The 24,560-nt window shown below is 37.3% G+C and overlaps 10 protein-coding genes across 10 annotated transcripts; 4 read left to right on the forward strand and 6 right to left on the reverse strand. All coding sequences in view use genetic code 12, as the record gives it.

Annotated features, from left to right (window-relative positions):
* Positions 1-185: 185 nt before the first annotated feature.
* CORT_0A06420 (hypothetical protein) lies at positions 186-2,117 on the reverse strand (the record flags this gene model as incomplete). The annotated part of the gene is made up of 1 exon (XM_003866420.1): positions 186-2,117. One exon carries the CDS (start codon positions 2,115-2,117, stop codon positions 186-188), a length of 1,932 nt encoding a protein of 643 aa, XP_003866468.1.
* A 2,334-nt stretch (positions 2,118-4,451) lies between these two features.
* On the reverse strand, positions 4,452-7,586 carry CORT_0A06430 (Gcv2 glycine decarboxylase subunit P; the record flags this gene model as incomplete). The annotated part of the gene is made up of 1 exon (XM_003866421.1): positions 4,452-7,586. The coding sequence occupies one exon, from the start codon at positions 7,584-7,586 to the stop codon at positions 4,452-4,454; it is 3,135 nt and encodes a 1,044-aa protein (XP_003866469.1).
* Positions 7,587-8,433: 847 nt separating this feature from the next.
* CORT_0A06440 (Fmo2 protein) lies at positions 8,434-10,083 on the reverse strand (the record flags this gene model as incomplete). Its single annotated transcript, XM_003866422.1, has 1 exon — positions 8,434-10,083. One exon carries the CDS (start codon positions 10,081-10,083, stop codon positions 8,434-8,436), a length of 1,650 nt encoding a protein of 549 aa, XP_003866470.1.
* Positions 10,084-10,731: 648 nt separating this feature from the next.
* CORT_0A06450 (Ifk2 thiol-specific monooxygenase) lies at positions 10,732-12,381 on the reverse strand (the record flags this gene model as incomplete). The annotated part of the gene is made up of 1 exon (XM_003866423.1): positions 10,732-12,381. The coding sequence occupies one exon, from the start codon at positions 12,379-12,381 to the stop codon at positions 10,732-10,734; it is 1,650 nt and encodes a 549-aa protein (XP_003866471.1).
* Positions 12,382-14,319: 1,938 nt separating this feature from the next.
* Positions 14,320-15,960, forward strand: CORT_0A06460 (hypothetical protein; the record flags this gene model as incomplete). Its single annotated transcript, XM_003866424.1, has 1 exon — positions 14,320-15,960. The coding sequence occupies one exon, from the start codon at positions 14,320-14,322 to the stop codon at positions 15,958-15,960; it is 1,641 nt and encodes a 546-aa protein (XP_003866472.1).
* A 688-nt stretch (positions 15,961-16,648) lies between these two features.
* Positions 16,649-17,029, forward strand: CORT_0A06470 (hypothetical protein; the record flags this gene model as incomplete). Its single annotated transcript, XM_003866425.1, has 1 exon — positions 16,649-17,029. One exon carries the CDS (start codon positions 16,649-16,651, stop codon positions 17,027-17,029), a length of 381 nt encoding a protein of 126 aa, XP_003866473.1.
* A 350-nt stretch (positions 17,030-17,379) lies between these two features.
* On the reverse strand, positions 17,380-19,023 carry CORT_0A06480 (hypothetical protein; the record flags this gene model as incomplete). The annotated part of the gene is made up of 1 exon (XM_003866426.1): positions 17,380-19,023. One exon carries the CDS (start codon positions 19,021-19,023, stop codon positions 17,380-17,382), a length of 1,644 nt encoding a protein of 547 aa, XP_003866474.1.
* An 863-nt stretch (positions 19,024-19,886) lies between these two features.
* On the forward strand, positions 19,887-22,703 carry CORT_0A06490 (Gcr3 protein; the record flags this gene model as incomplete). The annotated part of the gene is made up of 1 exon (XM_003866427.1): positions 19,887-22,703. The coding sequence occupies one exon, from the start codon at positions 19,887-19,889 to the stop codon at positions 22,701-22,703; it is 2,817 nt and encodes a 938-aa protein (XP_003866475.1).
* A 154-nt stretch (positions 22,704-22,857) lies between these two features.
* CORT_0A06500 (Caf16 protein) lies at positions 22,858-23,859 on the forward strand (the record flags this gene model as incomplete). Its single annotated transcript, XM_003866428.1, has 1 exon — positions 22,858-23,859. The coding sequence occupies one exon, from the start codon at positions 22,858-22,860 to the stop codon at positions 23,857-23,859; it is 1,002 nt and encodes a 333-aa protein (XP_003866476.1).
* Positions 23,860-23,970: 111 nt separating this feature from the next.
* On the reverse strand, positions 23,971-24,552 carry CORT_0A06510 (hypothetical protein; the record flags this gene model as incomplete). The annotated part of the gene is made up of 1 exon (XM_003866429.1): positions 23,971-24,552. One exon carries the CDS (start codon positions 24,550-24,552, stop codon positions 23,971-23,973), a length of 582 nt encoding a protein of 193 aa, XP_003866477.1.
* Positions 24,553-24,560: the final 8 nt, after the last annotated feature.

The following is a 24,560-nucleotide window of genomic DNA, read 5'->3' on the forward strand; positions in this document are numbered from 1 at the left end:
CGGAGTGATGATTTTTTTATTTAATTACGTTTGTTTTCATGTGCTTTTGTTTAGTCTATATATTGTGAAGGTAAAATAATAAATATATAAATTTTACTAGAATTGAGAAAATGTAGAGATTATTGCTCTTGCTGTATTAGGTTGTTGATTAATTGTAACTACTTATTAATGTGCCTCTAAATCTTCTAAATCAGTACTGCTTGGAATCCCTTACCACTAACAACACCCATATAATCGCCCGAGTTTTGCCTCCAACAAACACTATTCACTTCCAAATCTTCATCATAGGCCAAAACAGGCACATCAATGATACTTCCATTACCACCACTATTCTTAACACTAGCAGCTGAACTTCCCGATTCATTTGTATGCCCATTGGTGCCACCTCCTCCTGTCCCATTAGCTAAGCTGGTGCTTGAACTATAGTTTGATCCAGTTGCCCCTAAATTGTTCAAATCCCACACCAATGCTTGACAATCATCACCACCACTGAGTAAATAGTTGGATGTAGGATGCCACTGAATCAGATTGACTGATGAGGAAATAGGTGATGATGAAGATGCATCAATGGTTGCCATGGGGAGTCCCGGCATGCGCATATCGATGATTATAATTTGACTAGAATTAACTCCAAATGTGGCGAGATGATGTTGATCAATGTTTGAAGTAGAAAGACGAAGTAATGCTTTTGCATTGTAGTTTGCTGAATGCGCAGGAGTAGGAAGTTGTCCTGAAGATGGTGCTGAAGCGGAACCTAATGATGCATGTCTCCTTGTTGGAGGAGTTGGAGACGGCGGAGGTTCGTAAATGATGGTTGAATGTTCCAAAGATCGTAGATCAAATACTCGCATTGATCCATCATTTCCTACCGACGCGAATACATTTGTAGACTTGTGGATGAACTTCACATCAAATACTTCTGAATCATGGGCAATCAATTGGGTCTTAATAGTGGCAGACTCGGCGAAATCATCATGAGGGTGGGATCGATTAAGATCCCATACTGTGCATGTTGTATCAACACTGGAGGTGATTAGTATATTAGTATCAGTAGAGTTCCAATCAAATGATGTAACAGGCGGTGACGTATTGATCTTGTCCTTCCCATCGGCAGCTACTGCACTACTACCAGTACTAGTCGCATTATTTGCCAATACATGAGTTTGGACCAAATTATATCCAGCATCGCCCGAGTCGGTAACTTTGTACAATCTCAACACATCACTTGAAGCAGCTAGTCGTTGAAAAGGATGGATGTTGCCACCACCACCTTGCAACAATGTGGGATCCCATTTGACATGGGTAACGGGGTAGTTTAAACTGGTGTCAGCAACTTTTTCAAGTATAAACCCGCCATCATCGCTTCCATCAATGTCGTCGCGATATCCCTGGAATTGGTTGCCATAGACATCAACTACGGGTGGCGCATACTCATACTCAAACCCTTTACCATAAACAATCTCCAACTTGTTAATAAACCCCTCCTTATATGACCCCAATGCTATACAATCCAAAGAATTGTTGTTTACTGTCGCCCAATCGCATGCAAAAAGGGGGTTTTCACTGAAATGGTAGGAACTGCGTTCAAGTGGGGAAACACCAACGCCTGGAGTGGCCGATGCCATGTTTCTTGTGACGTATGCCTTCGAATTAGGTAGTGCGCCCACAGCAGCACTTCCCGGAATAAAGGATGTTGGTAATGCAGTAGAAGGGTTAAAAGGAATGGCTGTGGTCGAAGGGGACATTGATCCTTGTATGGGACTCCTTCCCGTTGGTGTCAATTGAAGAGATGGATCGAATGGCTGAAAGTTGGATCGGTGTTGTAAATATGGCAGTTTCTGAAGTGGTTGTTGTTGTTGTTGTTGAGGTAGCCGTGATGAACCTGTAGCTATTGGGATATTTGATGGTGGTGCGGCATACGATGACATATTGGACATACTGGTGTTGAGCGATGATGACGATGCAGAGGGCCTGTTAACAGGTGCGTTGGGAAGATATGAAGCAGTTGGTGGTATAGCTGGTGAATTGCGACCATTACTGGCGGCCCCACCTGTACCTGAATCTGTAGCACTGATGTTTCCCATCGAGCCCCTCTTTCTGTGGTTCGATCTGTCCATTAACTTGTTATTTGGAGTGGTCTCTTCCGATATCTCTTAAGCTAGCGTGTTTTTTAATAGTTTCTCTGATAATGTTCTTTTTTCAATGTATGAAATATATATATATTATGCTGACTTTATCTAGAGTGTATATTCAACGACATCTGATTTGAAAATTGTCAACATGCAGCAAAACGCAATCTAAACAAATACAACGTAAGGCTGAAGGAGGATACAAAAAAAAAATAGTGCCGTGAAAACAATTGATTTCTCTTGGGACAATATAGGAAAAAATCACTTGCAATTGTGGTATCTATTGATGTATGTAATATCAAGCTTGTTATATTTGCTTAAAGGTTGTTCAATTTTATTCTGTGGCTAGAAATGTGTACCTTTGTATTAGTCTCTCTATGTTGAACAAAAAATATTTTTGGAGACAGAGAAAGGATCCTAGTTGATTTTGATACTTTGTACACTACTACTACTCTACCACTCTACTACTCTACTACATTACTACATTACTACATTACTACATTACTGGCTCCTTACCACTAATGACTCTTTTATTTTCATCTGGCAGTACTATCTTATTGATATTGCAGAGATTGAAAAAAAATCAGCGAGTTTAAGAGTAGTGTATGGCTATCGTTGTGGTGCATGTAGGAATTACTATAAGTATGTTGTGAAATGGAGGTATACATGCCTAGACATTTGCTTTGGGCCGGTGGTGTGGTGAGGGATTAAAAGTAAGGTTACAAGGGTAGAAAGCAAACATACGAGACCATATTTGAAAAGAGTTATTTAATTATCTGAACAAATGGAACTCTCCAATCATATTACCATCAGTTTGCATATGCACGAGTAGGCCCTCCTCATCGTATCCATAGCATTAACTGCTTGTCTGATACGGGCTATGGTTATCGGAACTATCATGCTCAGGGGCTCTATTTAATGTAGCAAGCACATAAACTGGTGCGGGCCGCCACGATCTCAGACATCGTGTCCTATCAAAAGCAGTTCTAATTTCACAAATTTTTGTCCCCTTTGACGTTTCATATTCAACCAGTGAAGTTTGACTCGAATTTCTAATGAGGTGGTATTTTAATTACTGTGTTTTTGCCATATCCTTTCGTTATTGTATATTAGGAGATTAAGTAGCATTTGATTGTGGTATAAAGTGATGTTGCTTACGAAAACTAAGAATAATATAAGCACCGATAGTTCTATGCTTCTGATGATTCGGCTGTTAGTCGTTGCATAATCAAAATCTAGTGTTCCGTCCTAAGTAATATTGAGGGAATTGCACATTTCAATTTCTATACTTGAGTACACGCTGTTGAATAACTGTTGTATGAATGGTGAAATTGATATGCATTGACTTTTTATTCATACCAAAATCTTAAGATCATCATATTCTAACTGTAACTCTAGGACTCTATACCTCCTTAAGCATATATACTTTTGGGTAGTCCTGGTATATTTTTTTGCAACTTTGAAATATGTAATTGATTGATAATACAACCACATTACTTTTTACTACTCTACAATAACACTGACGGATGATGACAAACTAGTTTCTTGAGTGATAATGTTCAATTTGAACACTCATATTACTGTGTGAGTGTCTGAGTGTCTGAGTACATCACCTTGTATCGTATAATGATTTGATTTGTATTTCTTTACACGCTAGCTTCGTTCTATTGTCGTCTTTAAGTTACCCTATAGAAGGGAGTAAAATAAAAAACTCACTCAAGGTTTTCTATGCGCAAAGATTCATCTTTATAGTATAGTCAATTAGTGTAAGTTAAGCTTCACCAGTAGGCACTAGTTTTATCTATGTTATTCGCAGCCTTTTTCTATACCTGGTTAGAAAGCAAGCAAATTCTGTACATCTTATATATTCTTCATTTTTCATGAGTTCTGTGTTAATGTTCACTTCCGTGTCACTCTCTGATATTCATTTCAATTGTGTTTGCTTAGCTCCTGTTGGAGTAAATATTCAATTTCAACCAATTTGGTTACATAGTTTCATTCTTTGCTTGTTTGTATGAAGTTTTTACTATGCGATCTGTGTCGTACTTTCGTTAGTAAGGTCCTCAAAGTGCAACATTTTAAAGAAGTAATTGTATGTCAACATGTTCATCAATTGTTGATATCTCACAGATCTGTGTCGCTTATTTTTTGCAATCACTACAATCCAAACTAGATTTTCTCGTCGGATTCTGTACATTGTGAAATTGAATTATAAATATAGAAATGAAATTACCTCTTTAAGGTGTGTTATTTAAGTATCGAATGACCAAAGCAATGATTCTATCAAACAGTTACATCCTCTTCCCATTGCTAATCTACTATTTATTCCTCAGCAAGTTCCTCGACTGAAGGACAAGTGCAAATCAAATTCAAATCACCATATGTGTCATCCAATCTGGAAACAGTAGGCCAGCATTTGTTTTCTTTCAAGAACTCCAAAGGATATGCTGCTTGTTCTCTAGTGTATCCTCTAGTAGCCCAATCTGAAGAAGATATAATATCTTGTTGCGAGTGTGGAGCATTCTTCAATACATTACCCAATGGGTCTCCCTTGATGTAAGCGTCAATCTCACGACGGATAGAAATGAAGGATTCGATGAATCTATCCAATTCTTCCAAGTTTTCTGATTCTGTAGGCTCAATCATCAAGGTACCAGCAACCGGGAAAGACATTGTTGGAGCATGGAACCCATAATCTTGTAATCTTTTGGCAACATCAATAGCTTCAATACCATTCTTTTGGAATTCACGCAAGTCTAAGATGAACTCATGAGCACAATGTTTCAAACCGGCATTCGTTGATGCACGATGATCAATGAAAAGAATCTTGTAATGTGGTTCCAATTTGGATAAGATGTAATTAGCATTCAACATGGCAATAGTCGAGGCATATGGTAATGCGTCAGCGCCCAACATTTTAATGTATGAGTAACTGACTGGAATGACAGAAGCGCTTCCGTAAGGTGCCGAATTTACGGCTTTTATACTTTCATTAGTTGAATGTGGAGTATTGGCAAAATGATGTTTCGGCAAAAATGGCTTCAAATGTTCTTTAACACATACTGGAGCTTGACCGGGTCCACCACCACCATGACTCAATGCAAATGTTTTGTGAATATTCAAATGACATACATCAGCACCCAAATCACCAGGAGATGTTAAACCAACTTGTGCATTCATATTAGCACCATCCAAGTATACCAACCCGCCGTTTTGATGAACAATATCAATAGCTTCTTTGACACCTGGTTCAAACAATCCATAAGTTGAAGGATAAGTGATCATGATGGAACACAAATTGGCGGAATGTTTTTCTGCTTTTGCTTTCAAATCATTCAAGTCAATGGAACCATTGTCTAAACATTTGACTGGAACAACTTTCAATCCACACATTGCTGCTGAGGCAGGATTAGTACCATGAGCAGAAACAGGAATAAGGCAAATGTTTCTTTGTTCGTATTCACCTCTTGATTTGTGATATTGTCTAATCAATGACAATCCAGTATATTCACCTTGAGCACCAGAGTTTGGCATGGAGGTAGTAGCATCAAAACCGGTGATATCATTAAGATCTTTTTCAAATTCATCGATTAATTGTTTGTAACCTTGTGCTTGATCAATTGGAACAAATGGGTGGATGGAGTTGAATCCTGGGATGGACAACGATTGCATTTCAACCGTTGCATTCAACTTCATGGTACATGACCCTAACGGAATCATTGAGTTGGCTAATGATAAATCTTTTGATTGCAAGTGATGCAAATATCTCAACATTGAGGTTTCGGAGTGATGAGTGTTGAACACTTCGTGTGGTAAAATGTCATCTGTTCTCAACAACTCTTTCGAGATTGAAGGTAACTCATTTGAAGGTTCAATCACTTCGCCTGTGAATAACTCAATCAAGCTGATTAAATCTTGTTTCTCTACTGTTTCGTCCAATTGCAAAGACACTGTTGAACCATCAACTTTGAACAAATTGATTCCATATTTCTCTAACGCATTTTTCAAAATCTCATCAGCTGAGACACCACTCAACTTAATAGTCAAAGTATCAAACCATTTGTCATTGACGATTTCGTGTTTCTTTTTGATTTCATTTGCAAGCAAGGTAGTAAATCCATATACTCGTTTAGCAATATTTTTCAATCCTTCAGGTCCATGGTAAACAGCATAGTTTGCGGAAATGTTGGCCAACAATGCTTGAGCTGTACATATATTTGAAGTGGCTTTCTCTCTCTTGATATGCTGTTCTCTAGTTTGCAAGGCTAATCTCAAAGCCGGTTTGCCTAATCTATCCTTTGAGACTCCGACAATTCTTCCAGGGATTTTTCTAGCATACTTTTGTGAGGTAGAAAAGAAGGCAGCGTGAGGACCACCGTATCCAAAAGGTACACCGAATCTTTGTGAAGTACCCAATGCAATATCAGCTCCAAATTCACTTGGTGGTTTGAGCAAAGTTAATGCAAGCAAGTCGGTAGCCACGGCGAAAATGGCTTTATTTTGATGCAAAAGTTCACCAATTTGAGAATAGTTGTGAATGGAACCATTTGTAGTTGGATATTGGACAAGAGCACCACAAACATCTTTAATTATCCTGTTCAACTCTTGAAAGCCTTCTTCGGTAGCCAAGTTCAACTCCTTTATCTCGACGTTGATATTATCAGCTCTTGACTTGATGACTTCGATAGTTTGTGGGTGCAATTCCGAATCAACAACATAAACCTTCTTCTTGTTCTTTGAGTGGTGGAAAGATAAACTCATTGCTTCACCAGCAGCAGTACCTTCGTCCAATAAAGAGGCATTTGCCATGTCCAAACCAGTCAATGAAGTAATCATGGTTTGATAATTTAACAAACTTTGTAACCTACCTTGAGAAATTTCCGGTTGGTATGGTGTGTATGAAGTGTACCACTCTGGCAGCTCCAACAAGTTTCTTTGGATTACTGGTGGCAAGATAGTACCAGCATAACCTTTTCCGATAAATGATTTGTAAATCTTGTTTTTGCCAGCAATTTCATGAAGATGTCTCAACATTTCTTGCTCAGTGAAGCCTTGACTTGGTTGAATTTGCAATTTACGTTTGATCAACACATGTTCTGGTACAGCACTGGATAAAAACTCGTCCAAATTGGAATAGCCCAAGGTTTTCAACATTTTGTCAACGTTCTTGGGTGTAGGACCAATGTGTCTTCTAGCAAATGTGTCTAAATTAGCTAATGACACCTTTTCAGCATTTGGGTTGTATACTTTGGCATAGTTTTCCGACGATGTGTTTGCAGTAGCCAAATGTCTAGTGAATGTTGGTGTGATGCGAGTTATCGAGGATACTGTCGGCCTAGTGGAAAGTCTATAAGTAGAAGATCGAAGTAAAGATCTTGTAGTCCTGAACATCTTTGGTTTGATTTCAAATGAAGCAATGGTGATTAAGGAAAGAAGAGTAATCAGAAAAGTAATCATATGATTTCAAAATGTTTTCAAAATGTTTTCAAAATTTCAAAATAGAGAGATGCAATCTATAGTTTATAGGCTACCCTTACACTAGAATGTTGCAAGGCGCTTGACTCAAGATAAATAAATAAATGAAAAAGAAACAAAAGAAAACCCGATAAATTACAAGACGTATTTACACAAAACTAAAATACAAGGCCAAAGGAGTCAACTATTCTTTATCAGAGTCAAAGCTTAATCCAGTCTGTAAACAATGTAGATCTCGTTTACGAGTATAAGACATAAGAGGGGCTATGAAGTAGAAGCCGCTAAGTAGAATGTCAACCATGCTGATGTATATGTAGTAGAAGTAGCCATTGCCAATATTTCCCCCCTCAATGGATAGTTGTAGCTTGTTTCCATATAATCTCACCTGTGTATACTTTTCCTTGAGGCTTGAAACATCACCAAAAGACTAGCTCAAGAACAAAAACACACTCACGCCAATGGTTCAGCTAATACTGAAATGGCCATACAATTCCGACTCATTTGTGTTAGTGGGACCAATTCTCCAAAATTATTTTGACTCCTCCGATCAGCTTGCATAAGATAATTTTTTTTGCTTTCAGACCGAGGACGCGATAATTCGGGAAATTGAGTTTTTTGACTCTTGTCAATGTGAAAATAATTTACCCCGGATTCTTCCAAAATAATATGCGCTACCACCAGAGCCATCCGTGAATAGAGTTGTGGACAGAGCTTGGAATAAGTATAGAGCAAAGAACAGTAATATCAAGCTAAACAAATCAATCACGTATAGTTCAATAAGTACTATTTACCAACACTGTTCATGGCCCAAATCACTCCAAAGAGTTTTTTAGACCCTCTTTTTATCAAAATGCTCATATACAATGTCATGGTAGTTTGGAAAATGGGTAATATACCAGTAATAAACTTGAGACCATGCAAATGTAATAGCATTTTCCTTTGCATCACTATACCATGACACACACCCACCGAACTTGGTTCCGAAAACACTTTTACCCAGTTCTTCTTGAATGTCTCTATGCCATTTGTCGTAGGCTTCTGGTTTCACCACAACAGCCTTTGTTTTACCTTGGACTACTGGTTTAGCAAGCTTGACGTAATAATCAACTGCATTTTCAATAGCCATAACAACAGAAGAATGACCAGTTATGGAATTGGGGCCCGCAATGAAGAACAAGTTAGGCATATGCTTCATCAATATTGTACGATAGGTACTTATACCCTCTTTCTCCCAAATTTCTTGATTACTGTAACCCCTGGTGGTGGCAAATGGAAGTTTCAAAGCCTGTAATACGTCATAGCCAGTACAAGCAACAATGATATCAGCCTTGACATGTTCACCATTCTCCAAGATTACCCCATCATCTACAATTTTTTGAATACCACTACTTGTAAGGGACATTCTTGGATCATTCAAAGCCGGGACGTACTGATAATCGATAATCATACGCTTGCATCCAATCTTATAATCAGGAATCAACAAATCCCAATACTTTTCAGGGGCATTCCTTTTAATATAGTTCACTGATATTTTTCGATTGACGGAACGCATGCCCTCCGATATGAATCCGTCTCTCTTGAATAATGGAAACCTTAGTTCTTGGAATAACACGGCAAACAAACGAACAAACATCAATCCGTAAAACGTAAAACTAAGTAAACGATTGATGATCATCAAAATCTTTGGAACCGGAGGCATAATGTAGTGCTTTGATCTGGCAATTTGGGTGAGTGACTTGACACTGTATTGTGGGTCGTTTAATAAAGCTGGAACGACTTGATTTGCCGAACATCCATTACCCACCACCAACACATTTTTGCCTTTGAAATCAATTGAATGGTCCCAAACGGCTGAGTGTATGTACTTACCTTTAAAATTTTCAAGACCGGGTGAATTCAATTGATGCGGATTCACTAAAATACCACCGCATGACAAGACAATATTAGCAGTGTGTTCAATCTTCTGACCCGTCTTGACATCATGTCCAAACAAGGTCCATGTAGCAGTGTTTTCATCATATACACACTTATCAACTGAAGTTTGGAAACGAGCTTTCTCTTTCAATTTATAGTGATCAGTGGTACGCAATATATACTCTTCCATTTCGTATTGTGGCGGTTGAGCTCTGCTCCAATTGGTATTTAACATAAATGAGAAGGAGTACCAAAGTGCCGGGATATCAGAAGCACAACCTGGATAAGTGTTGGCATACCAGGTTCCCCCAAAATTGTCATGTCTTTCAAAGATAGTCACGTCTTGTACTTTCAAGTCCTCCATCGTCTTGATGGCTGCTCCAATACCGCCAAACCCGGCACCAATGATGGCAACTTTGGAAGATGTATGAATCGTAGGTAAATCATCCTTGATATTCTTTTGTGCAGTGTGTTCGGGACCCAAGACTGCAAGACCATCTGAATACTTGATTCTAAACTTGGATGGATTCTTATGTGACTCTTTTGTCAAAGTGATGGATGACATTTTAAGCTTATATAACTATGAGGCATCAAAGTTGGTTGATTATGGCATTGGGTTTCATAGTTAATTTATATGGTTTTCACTTGGCATTAAATTGGTGATCATTTGTGGAGAGAACGAGTATGTCAAAACCTGACATGTGATATGTGGGGAATTCTAATTATGCAGATCCATTTCAGATGCGCTCTAAATAGAATTTATCAAAGGAATCCCTTCAACCCCTATTTTTTTAAGAAATGCAGAATTCAAACTCTTACTTGATCAAGGAGGAGGAGAAGGTGTAACTATATGTCAAGTCTAATGCTCTCATTGGCACAAACACTGTTTTGGCGGGAAATTTTGATGGAATTTGATCGGGTTCATTCATGAGGACAGGTTTATAAGCTCATTTGAAAGTATACTCTCGTAGTGTATCTGTGCCTTTGTGTTATTTAAGTTATATTACTATCCCAGTTACTTTTAATGAAAAATTGCCATAAAAAACAAAAAGCTTTTGCTGATTTATATCTTTTACACCACACTTAGAAGGTTTAATCGAGCTCTATCACTCAATATCAAATTAGAAACAATGCACAAATAGATAGATTCTCTATAAATATATCATCCAGTTCCGCTCATCCTCGTAATATATACACGACAGCTAGCAAGAGCTTAGGCTCTTTTCTTATTAAAATGTTCGTAAACAACATCATTGTAGTCTGGGAAATGAGTAATATACCAGTAGTACAATTGTGACCAAGCAAATGCAGTTGCATTTTCTTTCTCATCGCTGTACCATGACACACAACCTCCGAATTTTGTGCCAAAAACACTCTTACTCAACTCTTCTTGAATATCTTTATGCCATTTGTCATATGCTTCTGGTTTCACCACAACAGACCTCTCCTTTCCTTCAAGAATGGGTTTAGCCACTTTGACATAGTAATCGATACCGTTTTCGAGAGCCATAACAACTGATGCATGGCCAGTTGCTGAATTTGGACCACCAATAACAAATAAATTTGGCATGTGCTTCATCAAGGTGGTACGATATGCACTAATACCCTCCTTTGTCCAAATTTCCTGACCGTTGTATCCTTTAGTAGTTAATAATGGAAGTTTCATCGATTGCTTAACATCGTAACCGGTACAAGCAACAATTATATCTGCCTTGACAAACTCATCATTGTCTAATATAATTCCATCTTCAACCACTCTCTTAATACCAACATTTGTGAGGGTGATCCTTGGATCGTTTAACGTAGGAACGTACTGGTAATCAAAAATCAAACGTTTACATCCAATTTTGTAGTCAGGGATTACTAAGTTCCAATACTTTTTAGGAGCATATTTCTTCATGTATCTAACAGAGACTGCAGTATTAACCCAACGGATTGCCCTTGATATGATTCCATTGCCCTTGTACAATGGGAATCTTAATTCCGCAATAAGAACCACAAGCCATCTAACAAGGACCAATCCATAGAAGTTGAAACTAAGCAAGCGATAAAGATACATCAAAGCTTTGGGAACAGGTGGCATGATGTAGTGCTTTGACCTGGCAATTTGGGTGAGTGACTTGACACTGTATTGTGGATCATTGAGCAAAGCTGGAACAATTTGATTTGCGGAACACCCATTTCCAACTACAACAACGTTTTTGCCTTTGAAATCGACTGAATGATCCCATACTGCTGAGTGCATATAGTTTCCTTTAAAGTTTTCAAGGCCGGGTGCATTCAATTGGTTTGGGTGCACTAATCCACCTGAACAAGACAAAAGGACACGAGTTGTATGTTCAATCTTCTGACCCGTTTTGACGTCGTGAGCATATAACGTCCAAATTGCAGTGTCATCATTGTAAACACATTTGTCGATAGATGTTTGAAAACGAGTCTTGTCTCTTAACTTGTATTGTTCGGCTACTCTTAGCATATACTCTTCCATTTCGTATTGAGGTGGTTGCACTCTACTCCAGTTGGAGGTTAACGCAAACGAAAATGAATACCATATAGCTGGAATATCAGAGGCGCAACCCGGATATGTGTTTGCATACCATGTCCCGCCAAAATTGTCATGTCTCTCAAAGATTTGCACATCTGACTCCTTCAACTTTTCAATAGTCTTGATAGCAGCTCCAATACCACCAAATCCAGCACCAATTATAGCAACATTGGAAGAAGTGTGAATTGTTGGTAATTTTTCACTAATATTTTTTTGTGCAGTATGTTCAGGTCCCAACACCGCATTACAATCCTGGTACTTGATTCTGAACTTGGATGGGTTCTTGTGTGATTCCTTAGTTAATGTGATTGAAGACATCTTGGGATTAATGATGATGCTAACTATTAGATGAAATAAGGTGTTCGACGTGTTCTTTTATAAGCAAAGTAATGACTTGCCACATGCTTATAAAATATTGTTCATTGTGGGGCTGTAGTACTGGTTTTTATTGTTCTGCATTTCTGAAATTATCACAAGCATGGAAGTTGTGGACGCGTGCGCTACCTGTTTGCGTCTTAAGTCCGCACTAAGTAGAAACACAATAGATGATCGTTATCTTCGTAATCCAAAAATAAAAAGGTCGCTACAAAAGTTAAAACTTTGAATCCGTGATCTTAAGTTATGGGAATGGAGGCTGACAGTGAGTCTTTTGGTAGGCGCGGGTTGTATAAATGTAGAACTACGAAACGTTCATGCACTCGCTGGAAGTGCTGAAACCGTGGTTATGTCTTCATTTCCATGTGTAAGCGAAACCGCTATTCTGATTTCGGTCAGGGGAGCTTTTATTCTTAGTCAACGATTATTGCCCCTCTAATTCAAATGAATTTTTAGACGTTTGAGCTCTTATATGTATTATAGTTACTAGTCAGTAAATTATAAGCCACGGATAAATGTATAGTTTGTAGTGCTTGTGAACTTGAATAATCTTCCGAATTAGGCAAGTGCTTTCAGGTTTGTATTTCCGCTTTTCTAGCCACGCGTTTAAGAAAAAGTTGTACAAAGTTGTGGTTTCATTTTATTTCCGTATATCAAGTGCAGAGGCCATTATAGCAACAGCATTCACATCTTCGTTACCCCGGATTTTAGCTACTCCTTTATTGGAAATAGCTTTCGTAGTTTTTGCTATCCAGTTGGTTCAGAGGTGGATGGATGTACACACGTTTGCAGCACCCCACCCAATCATAGCCGCCATTCCGAATCAATGGCGAAGCGACTAAACGATACTAGTCTTTGACTCAGAACATATTATCCAAGATTGACATATCGGGCAAGCAAAGCCCTTTGCTTGCGTACTTGAAATGTTTTTTTTTTTCATCCGTTGGCAAAGATTTATTTTGCAACCAATTACCCCACGTCGTTGGAAATTATTCCACTGTTCACTTATTCGCGAAAGTTTTTCCTGTAACATAAAAAGAACACTATGTTCCCGGGCCGTGATTTCATCTAGGACCAATTTGTGCGTAGACCCGTAATTCAAATTTTAATGCCATTATGTACCTTGGACGTTTCTTTGAAGTCTTGATCGGGAAATCTATTCTTTAACCGTGCCCGAAAAAGGAAAATAATTTGACGGAAAAACAAGCTTTATAATGATTTGGAAATTTGTGTAATAAAATAGAATAAGATAATTGTCCTACTTGACAGAGAGAAAGCAGAACCCGAAGACTGCAAATAGGCAACTAGCAGCCAGTAGCTGGAAAAAGGTTGCAAACATCACTAGAATGATGCGATGTATGGGAGGTGTTCCTTCATTGCACTGCAAATTCCAATACTATTGGTGGCTTCGTTAACTGCAAACAAACCTTCCATGATTCTCCTTTTCAGTTTCATTGGAGCTCGCGAGACGTTGGTCATTTAATGCCAACCTATGTCATTGAGTTCCTTCTTGCCCCACGTTATAAAAGCTTTGGTAAATTGGCAATTATTTTTCTTTTCAATCTTTTCTACCCGCTCTCCGCAAAAAGAGAAATATTTCTCCGAGGTAAAGTTATACAGAGAAAAAGAAAAGATATATGTGAGACAAAAGCCTAAATTAGTAGTGGGTCCCATGGTCAAAAATATTGTACATTAACGAAAAGAATGCGGAAAATGAAAGACTTCACTTATACACAAATGTAGGTATGTTATTAAACGCGATATTGCTTCAAGCACACATTATATAAACCCAGCTATATTTCCAAAATGTTTTTAAAGTTTTTCGATCATCAATCATCCAGTCATTACAACTTTACTTCTTACTTGAAATAAACAGTTACAATGTCAGCCATCACTCTAACAAAGGAATCTCACAAGAATCCTTCTAAATTCAGAATCAACTTGAAAGACAGCACTGCTCAGTTGAGCGGCGAAGTTGATGTCAACTCCAGCGACAAATTGCCAACAATTCACACTCACTCAAAGGTTGCAATTATTGGTGCAGGTTTCTCTGGTTTGGGTACTGCCATCAAGACAATGAAAAGTCTCAAAGAACAAGATGTTGCCATTCTTGAAATGCGTGACAACTTTGGTGGTGTCTGGTACGCCAACACTTACCCAGGTTGTGCTTCTGATATCCCAGCTGTTTGGTACTCATTTTCATTCGCTTTAACCTCAAACTGGAGTAGAGTGCAGCCTCCACAATACGAAATGGAAGAGTATATTTTGAGAGTTGCTGAACAATACAAATTGAAGGAAAAAACTAGATTCAACACTTTTGTTGATGACTGTATTTATAACGAAGAGACTGGTTTGTGGACTTTGTACTCTCATGATGTCAAGACGGGTCAAAAGATTGAACACACTGCAAACATTCTTTTGTCATGCAGAGGTCACTTGGTTTACCCAATTCACTTGAAAGAACCAGGTTTGGAAAACTTTAAAGGAAAGTACATGCATTCAGCACTTTGGGACCACTCAGTTGATTTCAAAGGAAAGAATGTTGTTGTTTTCGGTAACGGTTGTTCTGCAAATCAAGTTGTTCCAGCGTTGTTGAACGATCCAAAGTATAATCCAGCTTCAATCACTCAAATTGTTAGATCCAAACATTACGTTATGCCACCAGTTCCAAAAATTCTTCTTTTCCTTTACCGTTTGCTTAGTTTCAATTTTATTGGTTTGCTGTTGGTTCGTTGGATTGTTGTTATCATTGCTGAGTCAAGATTTCCTTTGTTTAAGGGAGAGGGTCCAATTGCTAAGCTTATACGTCGGGTTAATAAAAACATGGCTGTTAGTCACATGAAGCATGCTCCAAAGAAATACTGGGATATCCTTATTCCAGACTACAAAGTCGGATGTAAGAGATTGATTTTCGATTACGGTTACATTCAAGCTTTGAATGATCCAAGAATTGAACTTACTAATGAACGTGTTGACAGAGTTGTTGAAAATGGTCTTTATTTGAAAGACGGAAGATTCGTCAAGGCTGATATTATCATTGCTTGTACCGGTTACAATACTAGAAAGACTTTTGATCAACCAATCAAAACTAACAAGGGTGCTTCATTACAAAAGATTTGGAACACTGAAGGAGTTGGTGCTTACCGTACCATCATGGTTAAATACCTTCCAAACTTCTTCTTGATCGGTGGTCCGAATACTGCCACTGGTCACGCCTCCGTTGTTATGGCAGCTGAACACGGTATTGACTACTATTTGAAGGTTGCCAAGCCCGTTATTGAAGGTAAAGAAAAGTCCGTTGAATGTACCCCAGAAGCTTATGACAATTGGTTCAAATTGATTCAAGACAAATTGGCCAAGAGTGTGTTTGGTACAGCATTTGGTGGATGTGCTTCATGGTACAGACAAGATAAGTCTAACTTTATTACCTATCCATTCAGTCAAATCAACTATTGGTACATCACTCACTTCCCTAACTACAAGGAATTGGTTTACAAGCACAATAGCAAGAAAACTGCTTAGCTGAGGATGCGTTGTGAGTATATAATTATTTAAATTTAAAGTTTTTTGTATTTAAATTAGACAGATTTTCATTTCAGATTTGAAAATGTAAAATGTAAATTTTGATACCTCTTCAGGATATTGCGTGGTTGCGAAATGTGCAAATTTTATTTGACGTGTAAGAAATGTACAGAGGAAAAAGTTCAATTGAAAGATAACTCTTGGACATCAACGTTCAACCAAGATGTAACGAGTCAAAAAGTGCTTTTCATAATTGGTATTGGGCAGTGTTCCTACAATTTTGTATAGTTTTGAAACAAAATATTTAAACCTCGTGCCGTACCAAAAAATATGCCAAAAATCCTCTTTCCAACTTGCGAATTTGAGAAATAGTAGTTCACTTTTGTGCCTATTTTCTGAAAGTTTTTGAAATTAGCCGATAGCGCAATCTATATGTTTTTAAATCGGCTTAATATAGCATGTAACACAAACACGACTTGTGAAACATATCTGCGACATTTTGTTAGCAAATGTTTACCAAGAGGTGTGCGACATGAACGGACCGATGCTAAATTTTGAGCAAGCATTGTATTCGTTCAACACAACGTGGTTATCAGTATGAATACAGTAATCATATAAATTAATCTTAGAATAACATTATGACGCTTTTCCAAATGTGTTGATTACTGCAAAGAAGAAAGACCTTAAAATGACAGTTTTAGATTTAAACACAGGCAAACCTTACAGTCTCCCATTCAAGCTCTCTCGTCAGAGCAGCAAGATTTCAAAAAGTCAAAAGGATACAGGTATAAGGATGCAATGGATCACGGATGCAGACAAGTTGTTAACAACGGAAATTGAGTCGGCTGACATTATTGTAAACAATGTCCTTGATCGTGGTGAATACTACGAACGTCCTACTGATGCTATTGGAGTTATCGTCCATTCAAATGACGAGCCTGTTGCCGTTGCCGCTTGGTATGGTGATGATCATGTTGGTGAATGGGATGTGTATGGTGACCAGCCTGAACATGCTCAGCAGACATATTACTTAGGAGGAGCACGTACCATCTTTGTTGGGTTATTTTAGAAAGAACTCGAGGAAGTGATATAGTAAGTGCTTTTATTATCTGTTGGAGCTTCACATATAAACCTGATTTTAATTCGTTTGATATATTATACGACTTTGCTTTTGTACTTTCATGTAGTAACTTATCGACCTCGATTACATCCTTATCTAATGGATATTGAAACGAGTCTAATACATGCTCCAGCAAGAAGAAAATAAAAAACTTTAAGGACTGAAATTTTGATTAACACAGAAAGTTCATTATTGTATTTAGCAAAAGCAATATACCTTATCGAGCACAGCCTTATTTTTTTTAAACAAACACTATATGTCTCACCAACCCACATGTATACCCACCTTAGTAACCATAATCAATCAACTTTTTTCTTATGATTTTCATAAATCAAATCTCTGTAGTTGGGGAAATGAGTAATATACCAATAATACACTTGACTCCAAGCAAAGGCAGTCGGGTTTTCCTTTTCATTACTATACCAGGAAACACACCCACCGAACTTGGTACCGAACACACTCTTTTTCAATTCATTTTGAATTGTTACTCTCCAATTATCATACGCTTCTGGTTTTACCACGACAGATTTCTTTTCACCTTTGATGACGGGTTTGGCGACTTTTGCGTAGTAATCAATGGCATTTTCTAGTGCCATAATGACTGATGAATGTCCTGTTCCACTATTTGGACCGCCAATCACAAATAAGTTGGGAACATCTTTGACCAATATTGTGCGATAAGCAGTTGTACCTTCCTTTTTCCATAACTCAGAGACAGTACTTCCAGTTGTAGTGGTAACTGGCAATTTTGCAGACTTGTCAAGATCGTAACCAGTGCAAGCAACAATGATATCTGCTTTTACGTGGCGACCATCATCTAAGATAACCCCATCTTTGACTACTTCTTTTAGACCAGAATAAGCGAGGGTAAGACGAGGATTCAGCAAAGTAGGAACATACTGGTAATCAAGAATCATTCTTTTGCAACCAACTTTGAAGTTGGGGATGAGCATGTCCCAGTACTTTTTTGGTGCTGTCAGGTGAATATAATCAACAGAACGTTTCCTGAGTCTTTTTCTAAAAAACCTAGCAAAGAAACCATCTCCTTTGAATAACGGGAATCTAATCTCTGAAATGAAAACTAAGAACCAACGCACCATCATCAAACCATAAAAGTGGAAACTCATAAAATGGTAAAGTTTAAGCAAAATTGGGGGAACTGGCGGCATGATGTAATGTTTTGATCGAAATACTTGAGTTAGAGATCCCACATTGTATTGTGGATCATTTAATAACGTAGGAACGATCTGGACAGCGGAACATCCATTACCAACTACAACCACATTCTTACCTTTGAAATCAACTGAATGATCCCATACTGCGGAGTGCATGTATTTACCACCAAAATTTTCAAGCCCAGGAGCATCAAGATCACGTGGGTGCACCAAACCACCACGACATGATACAACTAATTTGCACGTATGCTCAATCTTTTGCCCCGTGTTGAGATTATGTGCGTGTAGGGTCCATAATCCAGAATTCTCATCATACTCAAAAGAGTCAACAGATGTTTTGAATCTAGCTTTTTCTCTCAATTCATACTGATCAACAATTCTCAATAGATACTCTTCCATTTCATACTGAGGAGGTTGTACTCTACTCCAATTTGTAGTCAAGGCATATGAAAATGAGTACCATATAGCTGGAATATCAGAGGCACAACCCGGATATGTGTTGGCCCACCAAGTACCTCCAAAATTATCGTGCTTTTCGAACATAACAAAATCTGTCTCTTTAAGATCTTTGGCTGTCTTTATGGCAGCTCCAATGCCACCAAACCCTGCTCCTACAATTGCAACTTTCGAAGATGAGCGGATTGGTGGTAAGGAAGAATTAATTGAACTACCTGCTGTGAAACCCAATGCAATCCGTTCATTATCATAATCCGCCCTAAACTTGGTTGGGTTCTTGTGAGATTCCTTAGTTAAAGTAATGGTAGACATAATTATGATCTTATGGAGTATTGCTTAGTGGGAATTCTATTATATTATTATGACAGAAAGTTGCCCTTATATATATAACCATTTGAGATCTTGTTCACCCCCTTAATAATAGTTTAAAGTTTGTGGAGAAAAAAAGATTGATAAAGCCGACTTCATATCACAAGCAATATAAAAATCGTATTTCGGAGTTAAAGGGGTTAATAACTATTATCATATGAGGGGAAGACAGAGGATCATTTACAATATATCTCCACACATACCACCCTTCTGTTAAAAACATTGGAACCTGTCAATCCTATCTTTGGACTGGACTGCTACAATCAATTGGTTCGTAATTTTATAGTGTTGTATTCTGCGTCTCTCTGTGATCCGTGTGATACCTACTAAAAAGAAGAGACTAAACTCAAAACAAATACATTAAACTTCACGTCTACATTACTCTATCACCAAACCCCTTGGACCATTGAAATGAGACCATGTACTGATGCGGGTACTTGTCACTTATGAAGAAGAATAATTCAATGAGAGTACTACGGCTACTGTAAAGTCAAGCTAAAATTGGCCACGATTGTTCTTAGACTGGGAGAGTAATTAATCCAAAGCCCGTCACCACCTTTGAAGTCAACATCATAATGAAGCAATTTCGGTTGAGACCAGTAACGACTTCAATCGAATTTGCTAGGTCGAGGAACAGCGTATTCCTTTTGCTTTGTGGGACGCCGCACGATTCCCACGCGAAAGTCTTTGTCAATGTCTCCTCGACTTGAAAAAAAAAAAAAGGGAAAACAATCTAAAAACAGTCTACCAAAGTCCCACCAACTGCACTTGCTTAATCAACCTTTTGTCAATAACCTTCATTTACAATGGATCCAGAATCTAACAAGAGAAGTAGAGACGAATTTGAGGAACAGTCAGGGCACGCCAATGACGGTCGTTTTCCTCCACAACAGCAAAATTTTGATTATGATTTCAAAAGACAACGTATTGATCCAGCACAAGAATTAATCAACAATGTATGTAAGGACATTAGGAGACTAGGTGAAAATTCCAACGTTGCAACTCAGATTGACGATGTCAACTATATATCCAACCCTATAGTTGCTGAATTTGAAAAGATTGAGAGCCTTAGAAATGCCATCTTGTCGACGATGTATGCACTCATTATTGAACAACCACACAAGATTAATGCTCTTGGTAACTTAGTATTTATCTGCAATGCCAAAAACTTTGTCATTGCTAAATACGTGGTTGAATATTTACATACAAAGATGCAGTTGTTGTTAGATTCAATTGGTGGGGAGGTACAAGCAGATACTTCAAGAGAAAATGCAGGTGTGCTTAACAATATCAAGAGTATCTTGAAATTTTTTGGAGCTATATCGCCAATTATTGATGACTATTCAGTTGTCAATGTATTGAAGCAGCTTTTGCAATTTGCCATTGACTTACAAGGTGGTTCAGAAAAGAGAAATGGGATAGCTCAGGAAATTTATTATAATGTATTGATTGCAACGCCGTATTTATTGAGCAATGATAAAAGTGAAGAGTTGCATGGATATTTAAATGATATTATCGAACTTGCTGACAAGTTTCCTATCATTGAACCCGATTCAAATACCTTGATACAACCATTTGATAACAAGATGGAAAATTTTGAAATCCCTTATCAACCCAAGAAAATGGTGAGTTTAATTTTACCTGCATTGAAAAAATTGCAAGCTGATGATTGGCAATTGAAACTCTTCCTCGACTTTGAACCATTCTTGGAACCTATTTTAAAAACAATTTTGGAAAACAACGCCATTTCAAAAGACATTGTGAAACACAAATTACCTCAATTATCATTGCCTTCAACGGAGAAAATGAACAAGTATAAGCCTCGTAATGAGGATAGTATTGATCGTATATGGCAGCAAAATTCCCGTGTTTTACTTCAGGTTTATAACCAAACTACTGAATTTGAAACAGTTCCAGTTATTGAATCCTATATTGGACTATTTTTCAAAGACTTGTCATTTGATATATTGACTAATTTATCATTCAACAAGACTGAAGCATCAATACAATTGTCAATCTTGGATTTATTCTTCAATAGAGAGTTGTTTACTCCAATGGGTACATCGATTGACGAATTGATTGAGATCGATACCAAGAATCGTACTGGTGGAAATAATCCTCCGTTATCTACTTGGAAAATTGAAGATATTGCCGTTGAAAGTATATTGACCATGATTTTTCAATTGCCACACACTTTACATCGAGAAATTTACTATTATACAGTTTTGATTTCTTGTTGTAAGGAGAGTCCTGATTCAATGGCCCCGGTATTTGGTAGAGCCATTCGTTATTTCTACAACAATTTACAGACGTTAGATTTCGAGTTAAAGATTAGGTTCTTGGATTGGATGACTACACAAATTTCTAATTTTGAATTTAGTTGGAAATGGGATGAATGGGTACAGGATTCACAGCAATTTGCTAAATTGAAATATCATCCAAAAAAGAACTTCATCAAGAATTTAATTGCTAAAGAGATTAGATTATCTAACACGAAAAGAATTAAAGAAAGTTTTGTTGATGTTGTCGATGATCGTGTGGTTCCATTTGATGAATTTTATCAGTATTTAGATATTTCCGTGGTTCCTAATACCAGAGATTACATTATTAATTACGATTCTGCATTGTATGGAGATTCAGAAGAAATTAGAACCAAAATTACTGAAATTTACGATGCTAAACAAGCAACATTGGCAGCTAAAAGTAATGCTACTTTTCAAGATGAGATATTTTACAATTTCACCAATCCTGAGTTACCATTGAGCAGTGTTGCTTCACAAATTTATGAATTTATTGTATCTCATTACAAGAGTAACAAAGAAATGAATGAATTGTACAATTCAGTACTTGAACAAGTCCAACAAGATCAACCACAATCTGACAACATGGTCCAGGTGGATATTCCCAACCCAGTTAAGTTTGTTATAAACTTGTTTTTCCAAACTTATGCATACATTGGATCAAGATCAATTTATTCCGAAGTGAGTATCTTGAGTCGCGATGTTGATAAATTGAAATTCCTTAGTGGAAAACCAATAGATTCAAAAAAAGTGGCCAATCCCGATGATGAGTTTGAAAAATTGTACCTTGAAGATGACGATGTCACAAATAGACAAAATTGGATAATTGATGCTATTTTTAGAATATGGGTTCATCAACCACAAGTGATTTTCTTAATTTTAGAATATTTGATTGAATTTGAGATTCTTGATCCCAAATACCTTATTGCGAAGGCCTTCAAGACTAATTTAATCATTGATAATGTATCTTGCATTGAATCGATAAATCGAATATTGGAAACATCAAAAGCAGAGACATTGAGGGAATTGATATTTGAAATTTTTACTATTGTCGTCAAGAAACTAAATGAATTGGATTTGGGTATTGATGATGTTGTTCAAATTGATGAATTGAATGAAGATAATGCACCCGAAGTTGATAAACAATGGTTATTTTATGAATATTTGGGATTGCTCAAGTCATATTTTAGAAAATATATTAAAAATCAAGCTACTGAATCGAATGATGACGATGTTTTGCAGAATATAAAGAATGTGTTTAATGACTTGGAAAACATACCTGCTAGAATTGAAATACTTGGTTGGTTTAAAGAGCTTTCATAGGGTGACATAACGATTGTGTAGAGAATGGAAGAAAAGTAGTGTGTGGCCCTTGGTGACACAAAATATTAAAGGTTCTTTGAAAATTATATTGCCCAACTTTATTCCGCTCTTGAAAAAACCACAGTTCAACCTTCTAACCTACAGAGCTTTCACAATGACATTGGAGAATCATAAGAATGATACGTCACTAGCAATTGAAGTCAACGACCTCACGTACGAATTCCCTCGTGGCAACAACAATAATGGCAATACCAATAAAATCGGTTTACAAGACATAACATTACAAATATCTTGGGGAACCACCAATTTAATCATTGGATCCAATGGAGCTGGGAAATCAACGTTATTACGTATTCTTGCCGGAAAGACTTTAATCAAAAAGGGGAAATTAAAAATTGGTGGATTTGATCCATTTGAGTTTTCGACTGGTGATGGTGAACGTCATTATAATGCAGATATCAACAACTACATCACTTATTTAGGAACTGAATGGATCACCAACTCAGTGATCAAACGAGATATACCAGTTAATCTCTTGCTCAGTTCAATTGGAGGTGAAATATATGCAGAGAGGAGAAATCTGTTGATTGATATATTGGATATTGATCCATCATGGTCAATGATTAATTTATCCGATGGAGAAAGAAGACGAGTTCAAATTGCCATGGGGTTAATAAAACCTTGGAAATTGTTACTTCTTGATGAAGTCACTATAGATTTGGATGTAGTTGTACGACTGAAGTTGTTGAATTATTTGAAACTGGAATGTAGTGATCGAAATTGTACCGTTGTTTATGCAACTCATATTTTCGATGGATTGGGTAATGAATGGTGTGATAGGTTGTTGCATATTGATTCAGGGTTGTTGTTGAATGATATCGATATGAATCAAATTGAATTCAAGAGCGGTGGTGGTGAGGATGTTGATGTTGATGTTAGGGAAGATAGGATTGTTATTAGTAAATCCAATACATTGCACCCTTTGGCGTTGTGTTGGTTATCTGAAGATTTACAAAGACGTGGCCTGAGACAAGATGAGAAGGAAAAGATACATAAGAGACATAATGATTGGATTAATTCTCGAGATGGATCATATTTTGATGCCAGTGATGATAAATTAAAACAGTACTTTAAAAATACTCGAAGTGAGAGGTAAATTTGGGGGAAGAAAAACAGTCCTTACAATGTTCAGTTTGGTTTTAATATAGTGTATACTCTAGTAATGCTTATGTAGTAATGCAATGGGATATTAAATACAATTTTCAAATTAACTAAATTCACCAGCTTCTATTTGGAATTTCCGTTCCAATACTAAAAAATTGGAAAGTTGCTGGTAATGGTTGGCACTTTGTTCCATTTGATACAATTGCCGATGCAATTGTGCCTCCGCAATTGATTGTGGTGGCCATAGTGGGTACCCAATGTTGTCGTTTGTACTTTGCTCCTGCTCAGTTTGTGGACTCTGCTCAACCTGCGGACTCTTGTCAGTGACTTTTGACTTATTATCTAGATTTGATTTACTATAACGTGGTTTGATTGGAGATATATTTTCTTCATCAGCTTTTATAGAGCATGTCTTGTTCAACTTTCGTTTTGTATTATGTGGGATTAATGTAGGTGTTGGGGAAGTTGCAGCTCTTTTCTTGAAGTTTAGTTGATCATTGGCAGTTTTGATTGGTGACGTGAATAATTTGTTGTTTCGTAACATACTGGTGAGATTGTTGTTATTGATGATATTTGCAGATGATTCTTGAAGTGGTGTAATGCCTTTTCTTGTGGATATGATATTATTAGGTCGTGAAAATTGATATGCTGTGTTATCAGAGTATTTGTTTTCGATATCTTCCATGGTACTTG

The sequence above is a fragment of the Candida orthopsilosis genome (assembly GCF_000315875.1).
Source record: "Candida orthopsilosis Co 90-125, chromosome 1 draft sequence".
Lineage (NCBI taxonomy): Eukaryota > Fungi > Ascomycota > Pichiomycetes > Serinales > Debaryomycetaceae > Lodderomyces > Lodderomyces orthopsilosis.